Consider the following 18,628-nt stretch of genomic DNA (forward strand, 5'->3'; position numbering starts at 1 on the left):
CTCTCCCACTCCCACCTTCTGTCCTCCCTCTCACCCTCCTGCCTGGTCTCTTCCCCACCCTCTTCCTCCTGCTCTCCCACCAGAATGCCTGCAGTGGCCCTCAACTTCTAGACCCCTGGGCACGAGATGGACATATACCAGGGTAAATTTCGAGACGTTGGTTTCGCTGGATATAACCTAAAGCCAAAGTTCCTGAGGGACTGACGGACAGAATTTGACCTGAAGATGGGACCCTGGCTGAACGGAAAGAAGCTGCACGTGATGGTAAGAGCAGGAAATGTTGGATAAACTCCACTGGTTGGGCAGCAAGGAAACAGTCCCTTCAGTCACTGAGTCCCACCCACCCATCACAGGAAGGATGTGGAGGCTTTAGAGATGGTGCAGAAGGAGTTCACCAGGACTGTGCCTGGACTAGAGGGCAAGTGTGATAAAGAGAAGTTGTACAAACTTTGGATGTTTTTCTGTGGAGCGTCAGAGGCTGAGAGGAGCTCGAATACAAGTTTATGAGAGGCATAGACAGATGGTCTCTTTTTCCCAAGTTCAGAATGTCTGATACTGAACGGAACTTACTTAAGGTGAGAGAGGATCAGTTCAAAGGGATTGTGCAGATTGTGCTGTTGACACAGAGTCGTGGGTGCCTGGAGCAGGCTGCCAGGGGAAGTGGTGAAAGCAGATACGATAGAGACATTTGAGAGGCTTTTAGATGGGCCATGAATGTACAGAGAATGGAAAGATATGGACATTGTGCAGGCAGAGGGATTAGTTTAGTTAGCATTTATTTACTAGCTTTACTATTAATGGTTATTGGTGTACCACTCAGTTCTCAGATCATGTCCTTGCCTCTCCACAGGTAATCTCTGCCCAGCAGCTCCCTTCATCAAACACGGTGAAACGCAGTTCAGCAGTGGACCGGCTCGTCAGGGTGCAGGTTTTTGGAGTTGAACAAGACTCTGCTCAGGAAGTGATGCCACATCTTTCCAACGATGGTAAATATAAAGTCGCTCCAGTGTGGCTGGGGTTAATACTGTTTGGTTAGCTCCAGGTCAAACTCCTTTCAGTACTGTGTAACATGACCAGGTCTTTGGATTCTGAGTAGTTTTGGGGCCTATACTCAAGAAAAGAGGTGCTGGCATTGCAAAGTGTCCAGAGCAGGTTCATGTGAATTATCCTGGGAATAAAGCGGTTAAAGTAAGAGGAGTGCTTGATGGCTCTGGGCCTGTACTGTCTGGAGTTTAGAAGAATGAGGGGGAATCTCATACTGAAACCTATGGAATATTTAAAGGCCTCGATGGAGTGATCGTGGAGATAACGTTTGCAATGGTGGGAGAGTCTCGGACCAGAGAGCACAGCCGCAGAATGGACAGACATCACTTTCGAATAAAGATGAAGAGGAAATTCTTGAACCAGAAGGTGGTGAAATCTGTGGCCAAGTTGCAAAGTTTTATATAAAGCAGAGGCTGATAGTTAATGACGTCAAAAGTGACGGGAAAAAGCAGGAGAATAGGAGGGGATATAAATCAGCCTTGATTGAATGGTAAAGGAAACTTGATGAGAGTTTGTACATTTTCCTTCTGAGCATTTAGCATTCCATCCTGTTCTCTCGTCTCACCTCTCCCATTGGATGGAAGATAACAGAAATCTGAAAGCACATACCAGCAGGATCAAGGGCATTTTCTATCCCACTGTAACCTGTTATGCAGGAAAGCCTGAAAGCTCTCCGCTTTCTTGACAACAAATCTGACCAGTTTCCCACCTCCGCCATCCTCCTCTGTCTGGCTGAACTGGTTCTCACCCTCAATAATTTATCTTTTGGCTCCACACCCATTTTCTCCAAACTCGAGGTGTAGCCATGGGCACTTGCATGGCCCCAGCTGTACCAGCCTTTTCATTGGTTACGTGGAGCAGTCTATTCCAAGCCATCCTTGGTAATGCTCTCCAGCTCTTTCCGCACTACATGGACAACTGCATTGTTTTTTTTTGAGCGTGTCGCACCAGTCAGTCATTCTCGTCTGGCGCGTGGTGTTGGGATTGGTCTCCTTTCATATTAACCGGGTCACAATATGAACGTTCCTTTTGGGGGTGGGGGGGGGGCGCTAGAGCACATGCGTATGGATTAGACGTGTTTGGTCAGGGCTCCTCTCCGAGGCCTCGATAAAATTACCATTATACCGTGTTTTATTCATTCATAGGCCAACAGTGTATGTCTAAACTAAGTGTCTGGAAAAGTTTGACAATACAGAAGGCAAATAAAGCCAAGACCGCCAACTGCCAAACTACCAAAGTTAGTGCTAACAACGGGTCGGTAAAGCACTTCTTCACGCCTGAGATACCACCGGATAAAACTTACAAGGAATTAGGTCAGGAGATTTCTCAGTCAGTTCTGCGTGGCATTAACGACCGCTTTGATGTTTTTGAGACCAAGTTTCAGATGCTTGTGGCCTCCCAGGCTGACTTACAAGCCCATGTGGCTAATCAAGAACTAACCACCAGTAACCTTGAAACACGCGTGCAAGAGGTTGAAGCGAAGTATTCAGAGCTAATGAGACAAAATAGCCATCTTGAAGATAAAGTGCATGATTTAGAAGCTCGTTCCCGGAGACATAATATTAAGATTGCAGGGATACAAGAGGGTGAGGAGGATGGTAAACCTACTGATTTTGTTTCCAGACTGAGTCCCAAGTTGCTCGGGGAAGAGCATTTCCCATATCCGGTTAAAATTGATCGCGCGCATCGCTCTCTCTATCCGAAACTGGCTGCCGGCGGGAAACCACGCATCATCTTGGCACGTATCCATCACTTTCAAGTGAAACAGCAGATCCTGCGCCGCAGCAGACTATGACCCATGGAGTACAAGGGAAACAAGGTCTTGATCTTCCCGGACTATACTAAAGAGGTGATGACTCAACATCGTGCCTTTCGTGATGTACTGCAAACTCTGCACGATGGAGGAATCAAGCACACCCTGCGGTATCCAGCTTGGCTCTATATTTCTCATCAAGATGGAAGAGCGCCTAAAGCGTATGATGACCGGATAGAAGCAGCACAATTCTTGGAAAGGAATAATGCACGAAAAAGGGAGTAGATATATTGACACTGTTTATTCAGCTTATATTTGTGCCGGTTTCCATGTTGGGATATGGGGAAGGACTTGCTTTTTATACAGTATGTAGTTTTGCAATGCTGTATGCTGCACTGGGATTTAATTGCAGAGAATGTTCTAAATATTTTTGTTATTATAAGGGTTAAATTTGAGTTGGTGTCATGAATGTTCAGCTTCAGGTGTGGACACTGGATAACTCTCCCCAGCCCTAACAGCATTTGTTTAACGGTATTATATAATTTGTGTTATAAATTTTCTCGGAGAGGGGGTTTGTGATAATTGTGTAATGTTAGTTACCTGCCCAGCAGCTCCTTTTGGGATGGAAATGGGGAACTATATGTCTGGTTTAGGGAGACATGAAGAGGGGTGGGTTAGGGTGTGTGTTGTTTTTGCTTATAACTCAGACATTTTTTTTTTGTGTATGTTGTGTTCTTATGAGGCTGCCAGTTATTTTGCATTGTTTACTATGTTTATGCTCAACTCTAATAATCTCTTTTTTTATTCTCATATGCAGAGGCCTTGCGGTAGAACACAGTTGGGGGGGTAAAGATATTACAATAGTCTCGTGGAATTTTAAGGGCCTTGGTTATGTTGTTAAGAGGGATAAAGTTTTTAGACATCTCAAATCTCTATCTGAAGATGTGACTTTTCTACAGAAAACCCATATCAAAGTAACCGAGCAACGCAGATTGAGGTCTAGCTGGATATCACAGGTTTACCAGTCACCATTTACTTCTCATGCCCATGGTGTGGCTATCCTCTTTAGGAAAAATATTCCATTTCAACTCACTTTCATGACCTTAGATCCTCTCGACAGGTTTATTATGATCTCTGGCACCATTAATTTGTTTCCGCTAACCTTCCTTAATATTTATGGTCCAAACACAGATGAGCCAAATTTTTTAAGGGAAGTTTTTGATTTACTTCCGGATGCCAGTAATTCAAATATAATAATCGGCAGTGACTTGAATTGCTACCTGGACCCATATTTAGATAGATTGTCCTCCGGCCCGCCCTCAAATATTGTGTCAGTGCAGGTCCTAAATAATTTGATTAGATCTACGAATTTAGTCGATATTTGGCGAGTTCAACATCCCACCGACAAGGATTATTCTTATTATTCTCATGTTCACAAACCTTATAGCAGAATAGTCTATTTTTGGTTGACTCTCATTTGATATCTCGCGTTACCAATACAAAATGACATAATAGATTAATTTCTGACCATAGCCCCTTGACAATGTCTCTAAATCTCTCCCTTTCCAAACGAATCTATTCCTGGTGTTTTAACCCCTCCCTACTCACCAATAAGAAGTTTATAGAATATATCACCACCAGATTAAAAGATTTTATAGAAATTAACGATAACGGCGAGGTGTCAGATTCCACACTCTGGGAGACATTAAAAGTTGTAGTTCGTGGGTATATCATTTCATATGAATCCGCTGCTAAGAGGGAGAGAGAACGGTGGTTATTGGAGATTGAGAATACTCTTCCAACCCTCGAAGCGACATACCGGGCCTCAAAATCCTCTGAAGATTATAATAAAATAATGAAGCTTAAATATGAGTACAGTTGTATTTTGGGTAGTCAAATAAATAACCTCCTCTTAAAATTAAGACAAAAGCATTTCGAAATGGGGGACAAGCCTGAGGGGATCCTGGTGCGGCAGCTCAGGGGCGCCCAGGCCCTAAGGTCAATTCATTGCACTAGATTGAGGGTGGGTACCCTGTTAACTAACCCCAAGGAGATAAATGACTATTTTAAAGAATTTTACAGTGAACTCTACACCTCTAAATGCAATGCCACTCAATCTGATTTGTATGACTTCTTTGATTCTCTTGTAATGCCGAAACTTAGTGACGCTGCTAGGGAGGACTTAGATTCTGACTTCAGATTGGAAGAAATAACTTCTGCCATTAAGTCATTTCCGTCCAACAAGGCTGCTGGGCCAGATGGATTTGGCTGTGAATTTTATAAGAAATTTTGTGATACCCTTGCCCCACTTCTCCTCAGAATGATATCTTGCTCTCTAGAGAGATAAAGCCTTGCCTCGAACATTGTACGAGGCTAACATTTCCCTCATTTTAAAGAAAGGTAAAGAGGAAACAGACCCAGCCAGCTATAGGCCCATTGCACTGCAGAATTTTGATAGAAAGGTAATTACTAAAATGCTGGCTAACTAACTAAATAAGCATTTGTCATCTATCATTCATCCTGATCAGACAGGATCTGTCCTGTGTAGGTTCTCCTTTTCCAATGTCAGATGCCTCCTTAATACTATATATGCTGATCATGGGAAAGCTAATGGGGCAGCAATTTTATCCCTTGATGCACAGAAGGCTTTTGACCAGATTGAGTGGCCTTACATGTTTGAGTCACTGTACATGTTTGGGTTCGGCGAGTCATTTGTATCTTGGGTAAAACTGATATATGCCAGCCCAATGTGCTCTAATGGTGACAAGTCAACTCTGTGTCCCCTACACCGTTCAGCCCAGCAGGGGACGCCCTCTCTCGCCGGCCCTTTCTGCCGTCGCGGTAGAGCCCCTTGCCCTAAAAATAAGAAGTCACCCAAATATTCTGGGTTTGAAAGTGGGGGGTATTGAAACACTTATTAGTTTATATGCTAATGATGTGATACTCTACTTACAAAACTCAGAAACGTCAGTCCCTCTTCTTCTAGATTTAATCACCTCTTTTGACGGACTTTCGGGATACTCAATCAATTGGACAAAAAGTGACTTTGTGCCCCTCTCCAACGACTACACGCGGGGTTTTTTGGAACGTGTCCCGTTCAAAGTAGTTAAAGATCACTTTACTTACCTCGGCTTGACAATCCCCAAAGATCCTAAATTAATATTCAAATTAAACATCGCGGAGTTTATTTCAAAACTTAAACAGAATATAGAAAGTTGGAAAACCCTACCTCTGTCCATGATTGGTCGTATAAATTCAATTAAAATGATTTCCCTTCCTAGGTGTCTCTATCTTTGTCAAAATCTCCCCATTTTTCTTACATCAGCATTCTTTAAAGAGTTGGACTCCATAATATTATCTTATATCTGGAATTATAAGAATCACAGGATTTTGAAAATTCACTTACAAAAGCCCAGGTCTGAAGGAGGGCTGGGATTACCTGTATTCAGACACTATTATTGGGCTGTCAATGCTAGGGCTTTAATGTTTTGGCAACAGGGGTCTCCGGATAACCTAGCCCCTGGGGCTCCCCTGAGCCTGTGTATGGAGTCCAACTCTGTGGTCAATTCCTCCTTGCCAGCCATGCTGTTCTCCAAGTTAGAGAGGCCTGGGACTTCAAAAAGTTTGAGTTTGGTTTTGAAAAATTCCATCATAATTCTAAATCAGATTAGGAGTGTTCTGAATTTACCAGAGAGACCTCTGTACAAACACCAATCTGTTTCAATCACTTCTTTCTACCCTCATGGTCAGATAAAACCTACTATGCTTGGAGGGAGAAGGGTCTAGTTTCTATTGAAGACCTGTACATAGAGGGACCGTTTGCAACATTTAGTCTGCTGAAAGGGAAATTTGAGCTGCCTTATTTGCACATTTTTGTTACTTACAAATTAGACACTATTTCCAATCCAAGATTTGTAATTTTGAAATCCTTCCATGGAAACATATGTTTTTTGATATTTTAAAGAACCCTCCTGACTCCAGGCATCTCGTTTCTAAGTTTGTACGTTTGTTTGATAATGCACTGCAGCATCTACTGTAAAGATTAGAGACGACTGGAGAGAGGAGTTGGGCATTGAATTATCTGAAGTTGCCTGGGATAAGTATTTGTCTATGATACAGGCTTGCTCTGTTAACAGTAGGCACCAACTGACCCAGTTTAAAGATGTCCACCGTCTCCATTACTCTAAACTTGGAATGCACAGGATTTACCCTTCTGTCTTGCCAATGTGTGTTAGGTGCCAAGGGACAGAAGCCACGTTGTCACACACCATTTGATTTTGCCCAATGTTGACTGGATTTTGGTCCAAAATATTCGACTGGTACTCAAAGGCCTATAAAAGATCCTTCCCCTCGGAAGCTGGTCTCACTATATTTGGCTGCTCGCAGTCTCTTATGCTGGGGATGATTGTTGCCAAAAGACTGATCTTGAGGGAATGGAAATATTAATGACTTGGATGAGGGAATTAAATGCAGCATCTCCAAGTTTGCGGATGACACGAAGCTGGGCGGCAGTGTTAGCTGTGAGGAGGATGCTAAGAGGATGCAGGGTGACTTGGATAGGTTAGGTGAGTGGGCAAATTCATGGCAGATGAAATTTAATGTGGATGAATGTGAAGTTATCCACTTTGGTGGCAAAAACAGGAAAACAGATTATTATCTGAATGGTGGCCGATTAGGAAAAGGGGAGGTGCAACGAGACCTGGGTGTCGTTATACACCAGTCATTGAAAGTGGGCATGCAGGTACAGCAGGCGGTGAAAAAGGCGAATGGTATGCTGGCATTTATAGCAAGAGGATTCGAGTACAGGAGCAGGGAGGTACTACTGCAGTTGTACAAGGCCTTGGTGAGACCACACCTGGAGTATTGTGTGCAGTTTTGGTCCCCTAATCGGAGGAAAGACATCCTTGCCATAGAGGGAGTACAAAGAAGATTCACCAGCTTGATTCCTGGGATGGCAGGACTTTCATATGATGAAAGACTGGATGAACTAGGCTTATACTCGTTGGAATTTAGAAGATTGAGGGGGGATCTGATTGAAACGTATAAAATCCTAGAGGGATTGAACAGGCTAGATGCAGGAAGATTGTTCCGGATGTTGGGGAAGTCCAGAACGAGGGGTCACAGTTTGAGGATAAAGGGGAAGCCTTTTAGGACCGAGATTAGGAAAAACTTCTTCACACAGAGAGTGGTGAATCTGTGGAATTCTCTGCCACAGGAAACAGTTGAGGCCAGTTCATTGGTTATATTTAAGAGGGAGTTAGATATGGCCCTTGTGGCTAAAGGGATCAGAGAGTATGGAGGGAAGGTTGGTGCAGGGTTCTGAGTTGGATGATCAGCCATGATCATACTGAATGGCGGTGCAGGCTCGAAGGGCCGAATGGCCTACTCCTGCACCTATTTTCTATGTTTCTATGAAATCACCTTCTCCCCCTTCCTTTTGGAGATGGATGGCTGATATGATCTCAGTCATACAGATGGAGAAACTTAGGTTCTTCAGAACCAATTCAATTAAAACATTTTTGGCTATCTGGGATCCATTTCATGCCTACCTGGACGAGGCCGGGGCAGATGAGCAATTTCCCCCCAGCTGATTTCTCACGGCCATTATTTGAGATTTAATGTTTAGTATTTTTGAGCACTTTGTACAATAGGCATCCCTCTAATATTATATCCCTTTTTTTTTGCTTATTTCTTTTTTATACATGTCTGAGCTGGTATGTTTTTGTTGATCTCATTATTTTTTTTTTTGAAATTTTGAAAATAAAGTATTAAAAAAAAACAGTATGAACGTTCCTGACTCGACCCTTGTTTTTTTTATGAGGGCGAGTGGCTAGCTTGACGCTCAACCCGGCACGGATGGAAAGTGTGCTCGGGGGGTGGCCTGACTTGGATTCAAACTCGGGAACCAGCTGTGCCACCAGCTGGCCTGCATTGGTGCTGCTTCCCGAACCCATGCTGAAACCGTCAATTTCACCAACTTTGCTTCAACTTCTACCATGCCATTAAATTCACTTGGTCTATTTTTGACACCTGTCCCCCCTTTCTCCATCTTTCTTTCTCGATCTCTGGAGACAAACCTACTGATATCTTTTATAGACATAGCAATCTGCACAGCTATCTTGACTTTACCTCTTTCCACCCCGTCTCCTGTAAAAATGACTTTCCATATTCTCACTTCCTTTCTCTCCACTGCATCTGTTCCCAAGATGAGGGTTCCTTTCCAGGACATCAGAGGTGTCAACATCTGCTTTGTTTCCAACTTCTAAGAAAGGGTGGACTTTCCCTTCCTGCAACATTACTGCCCTCACCCGCATCTTTTCCATTTCTGAGACGTCTGTGTTCACCCCACCTTCCCACCGCCTTAACAGGGACAGAGTACCTCTTTTTACCTGCCACCCCGAGCCTCCACATCAACCACATCATTCTCAGCAACTTCTGCTGTCTTTAAAGGGAGCCTACCACCAACCATAACTTTCCTCCCCCACCCCCCGCCCCCCGCCACCCCACCACTCTTCATATTCGCAAGCGTTGCTCCCTCTGTGATTTCCTTGTCCATTCATTCCTTCCCATTAATCTCCCTCCTGGCATTTATTCCTGCAAGCAGCCGAAGTGCTACACCTGCCCATTCACCTCCACCCTCACCTTCCTTCAGGGTCTCAAACAGCCCTTCCACTTGTGACTGTTCATTCATTTCCACAGATGCTGCCTGACCTGCTGAGTTCCTGCAACATTTTGTGCGTATTGCTCTCGATATCAGCATCTATCGAAACTCGTATTTATATTTGCAATATTATTTCTGAGCCAGTGTTGTCTGGACTCAAACCCGTGTTAGTTACAGAGGTATTAGTGTTGTGTCTGATCTGTCTTCCCCTTTACTGTTTCAGGCTTGAACCCCAAGTGGAACACCACCTTCCTCTTCAATTTGTCCGTGCCTGAGCTGGCCTTTGATTGCTTCCTGGTTCAGGACTACAGTGCCTTCTCGAGGAACGAGTTTGCCGGACAGTTCACACTGCCTTTCACGAGTTCACAGCAAGGTATTGTGCCAGAAACCAGCCCTTGAAAACTGGGAGGAGTGGAGGGAAGAGTGGGTGGATAGAAAGCCAACTCCAGTTCTACAAGACCCAGACCAACTCGGAGGCTTGCTGAGATCAACACACAGTTTTGACATGGGTGTCAACGTGTAGTTGTCTATGACGCCACACCCCCTACCCACCAAGGCCCCGTGGTTATTCTTCCACTCATGTGGGTGAGATCATCAGTGGTCAGACATGACCCATTGTAGCTGTGATGGGTCTGTCCTAACCCCTCCCCCACCACGCATGTGAATCCAGTACTGGCCAGGAAGAAAGAATTGGTCCTCCATTTCTGGCCAGGGAGAGAGGATGGGGTCCCCACATGTGGCCTGGCACTAGAAGATGGGGTCTCCATATCTGACCAGAGAGGAGAAGGCAACAAAACAAATCTGGCTGCAGAGGAGAGCTGGGGCCACCACATCAGGCTGTGAAGGGTGTGAAGACATCATATCTAAACAGGGAGGACACGGGACCAGCATACCCAGCCAGAGAGGAGGATGTGGGGCTTCCAAATGGACACCACATAAGGTAGCTATTACAGCTTGGGGCATCAGTGTTTGATTTGTATAGGATTCCTCTGGGTGCCCCTGTTTCCAAGGATGTGATTGGGGTAAGGGTTAAATCGATGGGTTGCTAGACAGGCAGAGAGGATAGAGTCTCCATATCTGGCCAGGGAGAGAGGACGGGATCCCCACATGTGATTGGGATAAGGGCTAAACCGTTGGGTTGCTGGCCAGGGAGAGAGGACGGGGTCCCCACATGTGATTCGGGTAAGGGTTAAATGGATGGGTTGCTGGACAGGGAGAGAGGATGGGGTCCCCACATGTGATTGGGGTAAGGGTTAAACCGTTGGGTTGCTGGACAGTGCAGCTGGTAGGACGGAAGAGTGAAGAGCATTGTTGCTGACCTGTTGGATCAGGTTTAGTGGGAACTGGGGCAGTTCTGGATTCACCTGCGTGGTCAGGAAGGGTCTGCTCTACAGTGGATCTCTAATTCAAGGACCAATCAGAAATATCTGACTGTGGGGATCGGTCTTCTATCTGGCCAGGAAGAAGGTAGGTACAGTACTCCATGTCTGGCTGAGGGGATTGGTCCCATGTCTGGCTGAGGAGGAGACGGTGTGTCCTCCACATCTGGCTGAGGGAATTGGGAAACATATCTGGCTTGGGTGGTGAGGACAGGAGTCTCCATATCTGGCTGAGAATATCAGTCCCACATCTGGACAGGGAGGAGAAGGTGGGACGTCCAAATGTGCCTTACGTTACTCCAGCGTTCCCACATTTTTGATCAATGCCATCGTCCTCAGCAGAACAGCTAAGGACTGGGCTCCTGAAACCCACTCTCCCGGCCACTCAGCCCACATTACACATATTTCTAGTGGTGATGACAGCACCTGTGAGCACTCCTCACAGCTGTGTGATGCTTGTATTGGTGGAGCAGCCGGCACAGCCCTGAGCCCGTATCCAATGGAATGACAGTAAAACGGGAAGGGGATTGGGGTGTAAGGAAGGGAGAATTGGATGTAAAAGTTCAAGTTTGTCATGGCTGTATATATATACAACCAAGCAAAACAATCTTCCTCTGGACCATGGTGCGCCCACAAATCATATCAGACACTGAGCACAGAAACCAAGCTATTAGCAAAAATAGTTAATCCAAGGGGACACAATTGTAATTGTGGGAAAGTATAGGAGGCAAGTCAGGTCAGAGGTGGTTTTGTTTTTCATTTAGAAAGTGATAAGTGTGTTGAACATACTGCTCGGGGTGGTGATAGGGGCAGATACTGTACATTAGGAGGATTTAAGAGCCTCTTCGGCACATGGATGATAGAATATTGTAGGAGGGATGGGTTAGATTGACCTTAGAGTTGACTAAAAGGTCAGCACAACATCATGGGCTGAAGGGCCTGTGCTGTTCAGTGTTGATGAGAGACTGATGGTTGGGTGTGTCCATTGGGGAGGGATGTAGGGTGATGTGGTGGAAAGGGATGAGGTGTGGAGAGAGGGCAATGGGTAAGGAAGCTGTGGTGGGGGAGTGCGGACAGTTATTTCAGAAGGGTGATGAACGTGGTGGGGAGAGAGAGTTAAGGTGGGTGGGCAGAGATATTTGGTAGAGCCAACTACTCAATACTCCAAGCGATGCTGGGCGTTTGAGTTACTGTGTGATGGCCTCTCTCCCTGTTCTAACCTCAGGATACCGCCACATCCACCTTCTGTCTGCAAACGGTGCCCCCCTGCCCTCTGCCTCACTCTTCGTTCACATCATGATCGAGTGAATCCTCGCCGCCATCATCTCCTTCACTGGGACCATCTCACTGAGAGCTGGAACAGAGAGCTCCTTGACCAGACAGAGATGGACAGAGGGACAGCAGGAAATGGGTTGGGGTAGATTGAAAGAAAGAGGAGGGAGTGGGGAGGGTAAAGAGTGGGAGATGAGAGGGAAGAGGAGGGGGAACATTGCATGTTTCTTTCTGTGGGGCTGGGGAGGAGGCTTGGTCAAATGTACTTCCGGGCCTTTTCATTGTCCATATATATTCATATTTAAAACTAATCAGAGGACAGAGAAGAGATTACTCACCAAGTCAGGAGCTGATCAATTGCAAGCATTGTGAAAGACTCTCCACATGTTCATTAAAAAGAATTTTTCCACACTCAGCACTTGTTCTCATCTTTTCTGAGAGACAGAGTTAGGATGGATAAAATGGAGAAAGATCTATTCTGGAATTGTATAGAGCACTGGTGTACTGTACATCACAGCTTGAGGACTGTGCACTGTTTCACTCAGCACATTGTAAGGAAGATGTGAATATACGAGAGCAGAAGACATAGGAGCAAATTAGACTGTTCGGTCCGTCAAGTCTGCTCCCTGACTAATCAAGGACTCTGTCTTAAATACACCCAATGACCTGGCCTCTAGAGCCACCTCCAAAAATAAATTCCACAGATTCACCACCTCTAGCTAAAGAAATTCTTCCTTATCTTCATTCTAAATGTCCATCCCTCCTTTCTCGGGCTGTGCCCTGTGGTCCTAGCCTCCACAATAAGACCATAAGACAAATGAGCAGAAGTCGGCCATTCAGCTCATCGTGTCTGCTCCGCCATTTTATCATGACCTGATCCATTCTCCCATTTAGTCCCACTCCCCTGCCTTCTCACCATAACCTTTGATGCCCTGGCTACTCAGATACCTATAAAATACACCCAATGACTTGGCCTCCACTGTCGCCCGTGGCAACAAATTCATAGATTCACCACCCTCTGGCTAAAAAAATTTCTTCGCATCTCTGTTCTGAATGGGCGCCCTTCAATCCTTAAGTCATGCCCTCTCGTATTAGACTCCCCCATCATGGGAAGCAACTTTGCCACATCCACTCTGTCTATACCTTTCAACATTCAGAATGTTTCTATGAGGTCCCCCCTTATTCTTTTAAACTCCAAGAAGGGGGGACCTCATAGAAACATTTTGAATGTTGAAAGGTATAGACAGACTGGATGTGGCAAAGTTGTTTGGCGGGGGATGGGAACCGGAATGACAGAGTGGAGGAAGGGGAAAACAGAAATAAATCTAAGATAGTGAGCAGTAAAGATGTCAGGTAAGACAGGCAGGTGATGGGGCAAATTTGTAGCCATTGGGATGAGTTGCAGTGCAATAAAGTTGCAGTGAAATCAAAGCGAAAAGTATCAAATACTGGTCTTAAGGTGTACTTAAATGCACACAGCATAAGGAATAAGGTGGATGATCTTATTGTACAGCTACAGATTGGCAGGTATGATTTTGTGGCCATCACTGAGACCTGGATAAAGGATGCATGTCTCTGGGAGCTGAACGTCCAAAGATACACGGTGTATCGGAAGGATAGGAAGGTAGGCAAAGGGGGAGGCGTGGCTTTATTGTTAAGAAATGATATTAAATCATTAGAAAGAGGTGATATAGGATTGGAAGGTGCAGAATCTTTATGGGTTGATCTAAGAAATAGCAGGGGTAAAAGGAGCCTGATGGCAGTTATTTATAGGCCTCCAAACAGCTGCAGGGATGTGGACTACAAATTACAACTGGAAATAGAAAAGGCTTGTCAGAAGGGCAGTGTTATGATAATTGTGGGAGATTTTAACATGCGATTGGATTGGGAAAATCAGGTCGGCATTGGATCTCAAGAGAGAATTTGTAGAATGTCTGCGAGATGGCTTTTTAGAACAACTTGTTGTGAGCCCACTAGGGGATCGGCTGTACTGGGTTGGGTATTGTGTAATGAACCGAAGTTGATTACAGAGATTGAGGTGAAGAAACCCTTAGGAGACAGTGATCACAACATGATTGAGTTCACTGTGAAATTTGAAAAAGAGAAGCTGAAATCTGATGTGTCGGTATTTCAGTGGAGTAAAGGAAATTACAGTGGTCTGAGAGAGGAACTGGCCAAAGTTGACTGGAAAGGGACACTGGCAGGAAAGACAGCAGAGCAGCAGTGGCTGAAGTTTATGCAAGAAATGAGGAAGGTGCAAGACAGGTATATTCCAAAAAAGAAGAAATTTTCAAGTGGAAAAAGGATGCAACCGTGGTTGACAAGAGAAGTCAAAGCCAAAGTTAAAGCAAAAGAGAGGGCATACAAGGAAGCAAAAATTAGTGGGAAGACAGAGGATTGGGAAGTTTTTAAAACCTTACAAAAGGAAACCAAGAAGGTCATTAAGAGGGAAAAAGATTAACTATGAAAGGAAGCTAGCAAATAATATCAAAGGGGATACTAAAAGCTTTTTCAAGTATATAAAGAGTTTAAGACAGGTGAGAGTAGATATAGGACCAATAGAAAATGATGCTGCAGAAATTGTAATGGGAGATAAGGAGATGGCAGAGGAACTGAAAGAGTATTTTGCATCAGTCTTCACTGAGGAAGACATCAGCAGTATACCGGACACTCAAGGGTGGCAGGGAAGAGAAGTGTGCGCAGTCACAATTACGACAGAGAAAGTACTCAGGAAGCTGAATAGTCTAAAGGTAGCTAAATCTCCCGGACCAGATGGAATGCACCCGTGTGTTCTGAAGGAAGTAGTTATGGAGATTGCGGAGGCATTAGCGATGATCTTTCAAAAGTCAATAGATTCTGGCATGGTTCCGGAGGGCTGGAAGATTGCAAATGTCACTCCGCTATTTAAGAAGGGGGCAAGGAAGCAAAAAGGAAATTATAGACCTGTTAGCTTGACATCGGTGGTTGGGAAGTTGTTGGAGTCGATTGTTAAGGATGAGGTTACAGAGTACCTGGAGGCATATGACAAGATAGGCAGAACTCAGCATGGATTCCTTAAAGGAAAATCCTGCCTGACAAACCTATTACAATTTTTTGAGGAAATTACCAATAGGCTAGATGAGGGAGATGCAGTGGATGTTGTATATTTGGATTTTCAGAAGGCCTTTGACAAGTGCCACACATGAGGCTACCTAACAAGATAAGAGCCCATGGAATTCCGGGAAAGTTACATACGTGGATAGAGCGTTGGCTGATTGGCAGGAAACAGAGAGTGGGAATAAAGGGATCCTATTCTGGTTGGCTGCCGGTTACCAGTGGTGTTCCACAGGGGTCCGTGTTGGGGCTGCTTCTTTTTACATTGTACATCAACGATTTGGATTATAGAATAGATGGCTTTGTGGCTAAGTTTGCTGACGATACGAAGATAGGTGGAGGGGCCGGTAGTGCTGAGGAAACGGAGAGTCTGCAGAGAGACTTGGATAGATTGGAAGAATGGGCAGAGAAATGGCAAATGAAGTACAATGTTGGAAAGTGTATGGTTATGCACTTTGGCAGAAAAAATAAACGAGCAGACTATTATTTAAATGGGGAAAGAATTCAAAGTTCTGAGATGAAACAGGACTTGGGAGTCTTCGTACAGGATACCCTTAAAGTTAACCTCCAGGTTGAGTCAGTAGTGAAGGAGGCGAATGCAATGTTGGCATTCATTTCTAGAGGAATAGAGTATAGGAGCAGGGATGTGATGTTGAGGCTCTATAAGGCACTGGTGAGACCTCACTTGGAGTACTGTGGGCAGGTTTGGTCTCCTTATTTAAGAAAGGATGTGCTGACGTTGGAGAGGGTACAGAGAAGATTCACTGGAATGATTCCGGGAATGAGAGGGTTAACATAAGAATGAAAATAAGAATATCTTTATTGTCATTGTTGTGGAGCAATGAAACACAGTTTAGCAGCTCAACGTTTTGCAGCATGACAGAAAATATATACATAAAATAAACTCTAAAACCTCAGGAGTGCAGTCCAAAATTATGAGGAACATTTCTCCGCTCTTGGACTGTATTCCTTGGAGTTTAGAAGAATGAGGGGAGACCTCATAGAAATATTTCGAATGTTGAAAGGCATGGACAGAGTGGCTGTGGCAAAGTTGTTTCCCATGATGGGGGAGTCTAGTACGAGAGGACATGACTTAAAGATTGAAGGATGCCCATTCAGAACAGAATTGCGAAGAAATTTTTTTAGTCAGAGGGTGGTGAATCTATGGAATTTGTTGCCACAGACAGCAGTGGAGGCCAAGTCATTGGGTGTATTTAAGGCAGAGATTGATAGGTATCTAAGTAGCCAGGGCATCAAAGGTTATGGTGAGAAGGCAGGGGGGTGGGACTAAATGGGAGAATGGATCAGCTCATGATAAAATGGCGGAACAGACTCGATGGGCCGAATAGCCGACTTCTCCTTTGTCTTATCGTCTAAATCCAGTCCAAGAGTGGACAAAGTTCCTCATATGTTAACCCTCTCATTCTCTCCACATCCCACTCATTCTTCATAATTCCAGCAAGTAAGGGCTCAGAGTTATCAATCACTCCTCATAGGATCAGCTTTTAATTTCTGGAATCATTCTCATGATCCTCCTGTGAACCCTTTCCAATGTCAGGACAATCTTTCTTAAATAAAAGGCGCAAAACTCTTAAGTGAGGCCTCACTAGTGCTTCATAAATCCTCAGCACTGCAGCCTTGCTTTTTAATGTTAGTCCTCTGGAAATGCATACCGATATCGCATTTGCCTTTTTCCTCACCAACTGAACCTACAAATTAACCTTTATGCAATCTTGCATAAGGACTCCTATGTCCCATTACACCCAGGACTTTTCAGTTTTCTCCATGTTTGGAAAATAGTGTCTGCTTTTATTCCTTTTACTAAAGTGCATAACTTCATGCCACTGTATTCCACTTGCCACTTCTTTGCCCATTCTCCTACTGTGTTCAAGTCTCTCTGCAGGATTTTCATATATAAAGAGCACCTGAGTTTTGCTTTGGTGCGCAATCTTCTGCTCAACATTAGATACTCATCTAGTGTCTAGCTTAAAACCCTGTCTTCATTTCAGTCTCAGAACGTGTCCCGATTCTCATCTGAAACTCCAGCACTTGGGACCAAACCCTCCTCGCCCAGGCCTCTTGTTACAGTACGATTGAGCCAGATGTGGACGCAGTGGAGTATTGGAGTCTCTCGTCAGTATGTCTACAAATTCAACACCAAATATACCCATATCTATACAACTTAATTCCTTTCACGACAAACACTCCAGCATCACAAGTTTTAAACAAAGTAAATCTCATTCGGTACATTAACAAAGTCTTTGCAAAAATAATCAGTTCTTCCAGAAAATCAAATTCAGAGGCTTCGAATGAGAAATAAACTCACCCCTCCCCCCGACGGTATTGAAGCGTCTCCGTCAGGAAACATTTCGTTTCCGCTCGAGCTTCCATCCCGGGGCCTCGCCATCTTGTTTCTTGGTTCGTCCATCAAATGTTGGTCATCCACGAAAAGCTGATTGACAAACTTATAAAATCCTCAACTGTGTACAACAGGATTACAATCCATAGGTTCTAAAATGCATTCTATTTTCTATTTCAATATCACATTGTCATTTCCAAACATTTCTCAGTTACAACACTACTGAACATATTTCACACACAAATTATACACGCTGGATGGTAAGAGTGTTTGAACTCACCAAATCCCTTGGCCTTGGTTTGATTTAACAGAACTAATTCCTGGTTACACGGTGGAGATCTTGAACACAATGCTGCCGATATCGTCTTGATAACTCTGGTGCTCACGATAGCCGTAGCTTCAATAAACCTTTTATCAATATCGTCTCACCTCCAGGGGTTTCACCCTGAGCTTTTCAAGTAGGGTGGGGATACTTACTACGAATTCTATTTTGGACAACTTATATCTTTAATTTCTAACAGTTTACTCATTTCTCTCGCTTGTCTGCGTCTGCGTCAACCACGCTTCCTTCTCGCGCAGCTTTTTTCCCCAAGTTCTCTTTTCTTAAATCGGTAAACCTTGTTTTCATCCTCCACAGGCAGAGCTTTCTAACATTACACCTTTTGGTTTCATTAACCTAGGTTACACGGAGAAGCAGGAATGATGTTTGGAGCCGTTTAGCAACAACCCATCAGGAATGGTGAGTGTGTCTCTTTCAAACCAGAAAGGTCTGAGTTTGTGAACTCCTTCTGGAACAACTGGCCATCCATGCTGACAGAATTCCATGGTCTTGCTGCAGATTTGCTCCTTTTCCAACTCGGTGAGAATTTCATACAGTTTGCTCTGTGATACAGGAAAGTTTTCATGTACCTGAGCCAAGTAGATATTGGTATCTTCCATGAGGGCGGAATGAGCTTCTGTCCACTCACTTTTGCATGGCCTCCTCGACAGTGTCTGGTGTTGTGAAAGGTTTGCAGGGGACATGTTCAATGTTATAAAAGTATCACATTAGTTTCATTCTGAATCTT

General features: G+C 44.4%; 1 protein-coding gene across 1 annotated transcript in view; it reads left to right on the top strand.

The window, feature by feature from the left end:
• LOC140194684 (1-phosphatidylinositol 4,5-bisphosphate phosphodiesterase delta-4-like) overlaps positions 1-18,394 on the top strand; it is a 29,299-nt gene extending 10,905 nt beyond the window's left edge. Inside the window, exons 4-7 of the mRNA XM_072251940.1 lie at positions 84-264; positions 851-986; positions 9,682-9,831; positions 18,242-18,394. Of these exons, the coding sequence (XP_072108041.1) occupies positions 226-264; positions 851-986; positions 9,682-9,831; positions 18,242-18,264 (348 nt within the window). The 5' untranslated portion in view covers positions 84-225 and the 3' untranslated portion in view covers positions 18,265-18,394. The remainder of the gene's footprint in view (positions 1-83; positions 265-850; positions 987-9,681; positions 9,832-18,241) is intronic.
• Positions 18,395-18,628: the final 234 nt, after the last annotated feature.

This window comes from Mobula birostris, chromosome 3, assembly GCF_030028105.1.
Source record: "Mobula birostris isolate sMobBir1 chromosome 3, sMobBir1.hap1, whole genome shotgun sequence".
NCBI lineage: Eukaryota > Metazoa > Chordata > Chondrichthyes > Myliobatiformes > Myliobatidae > Mobula > Mobula birostris.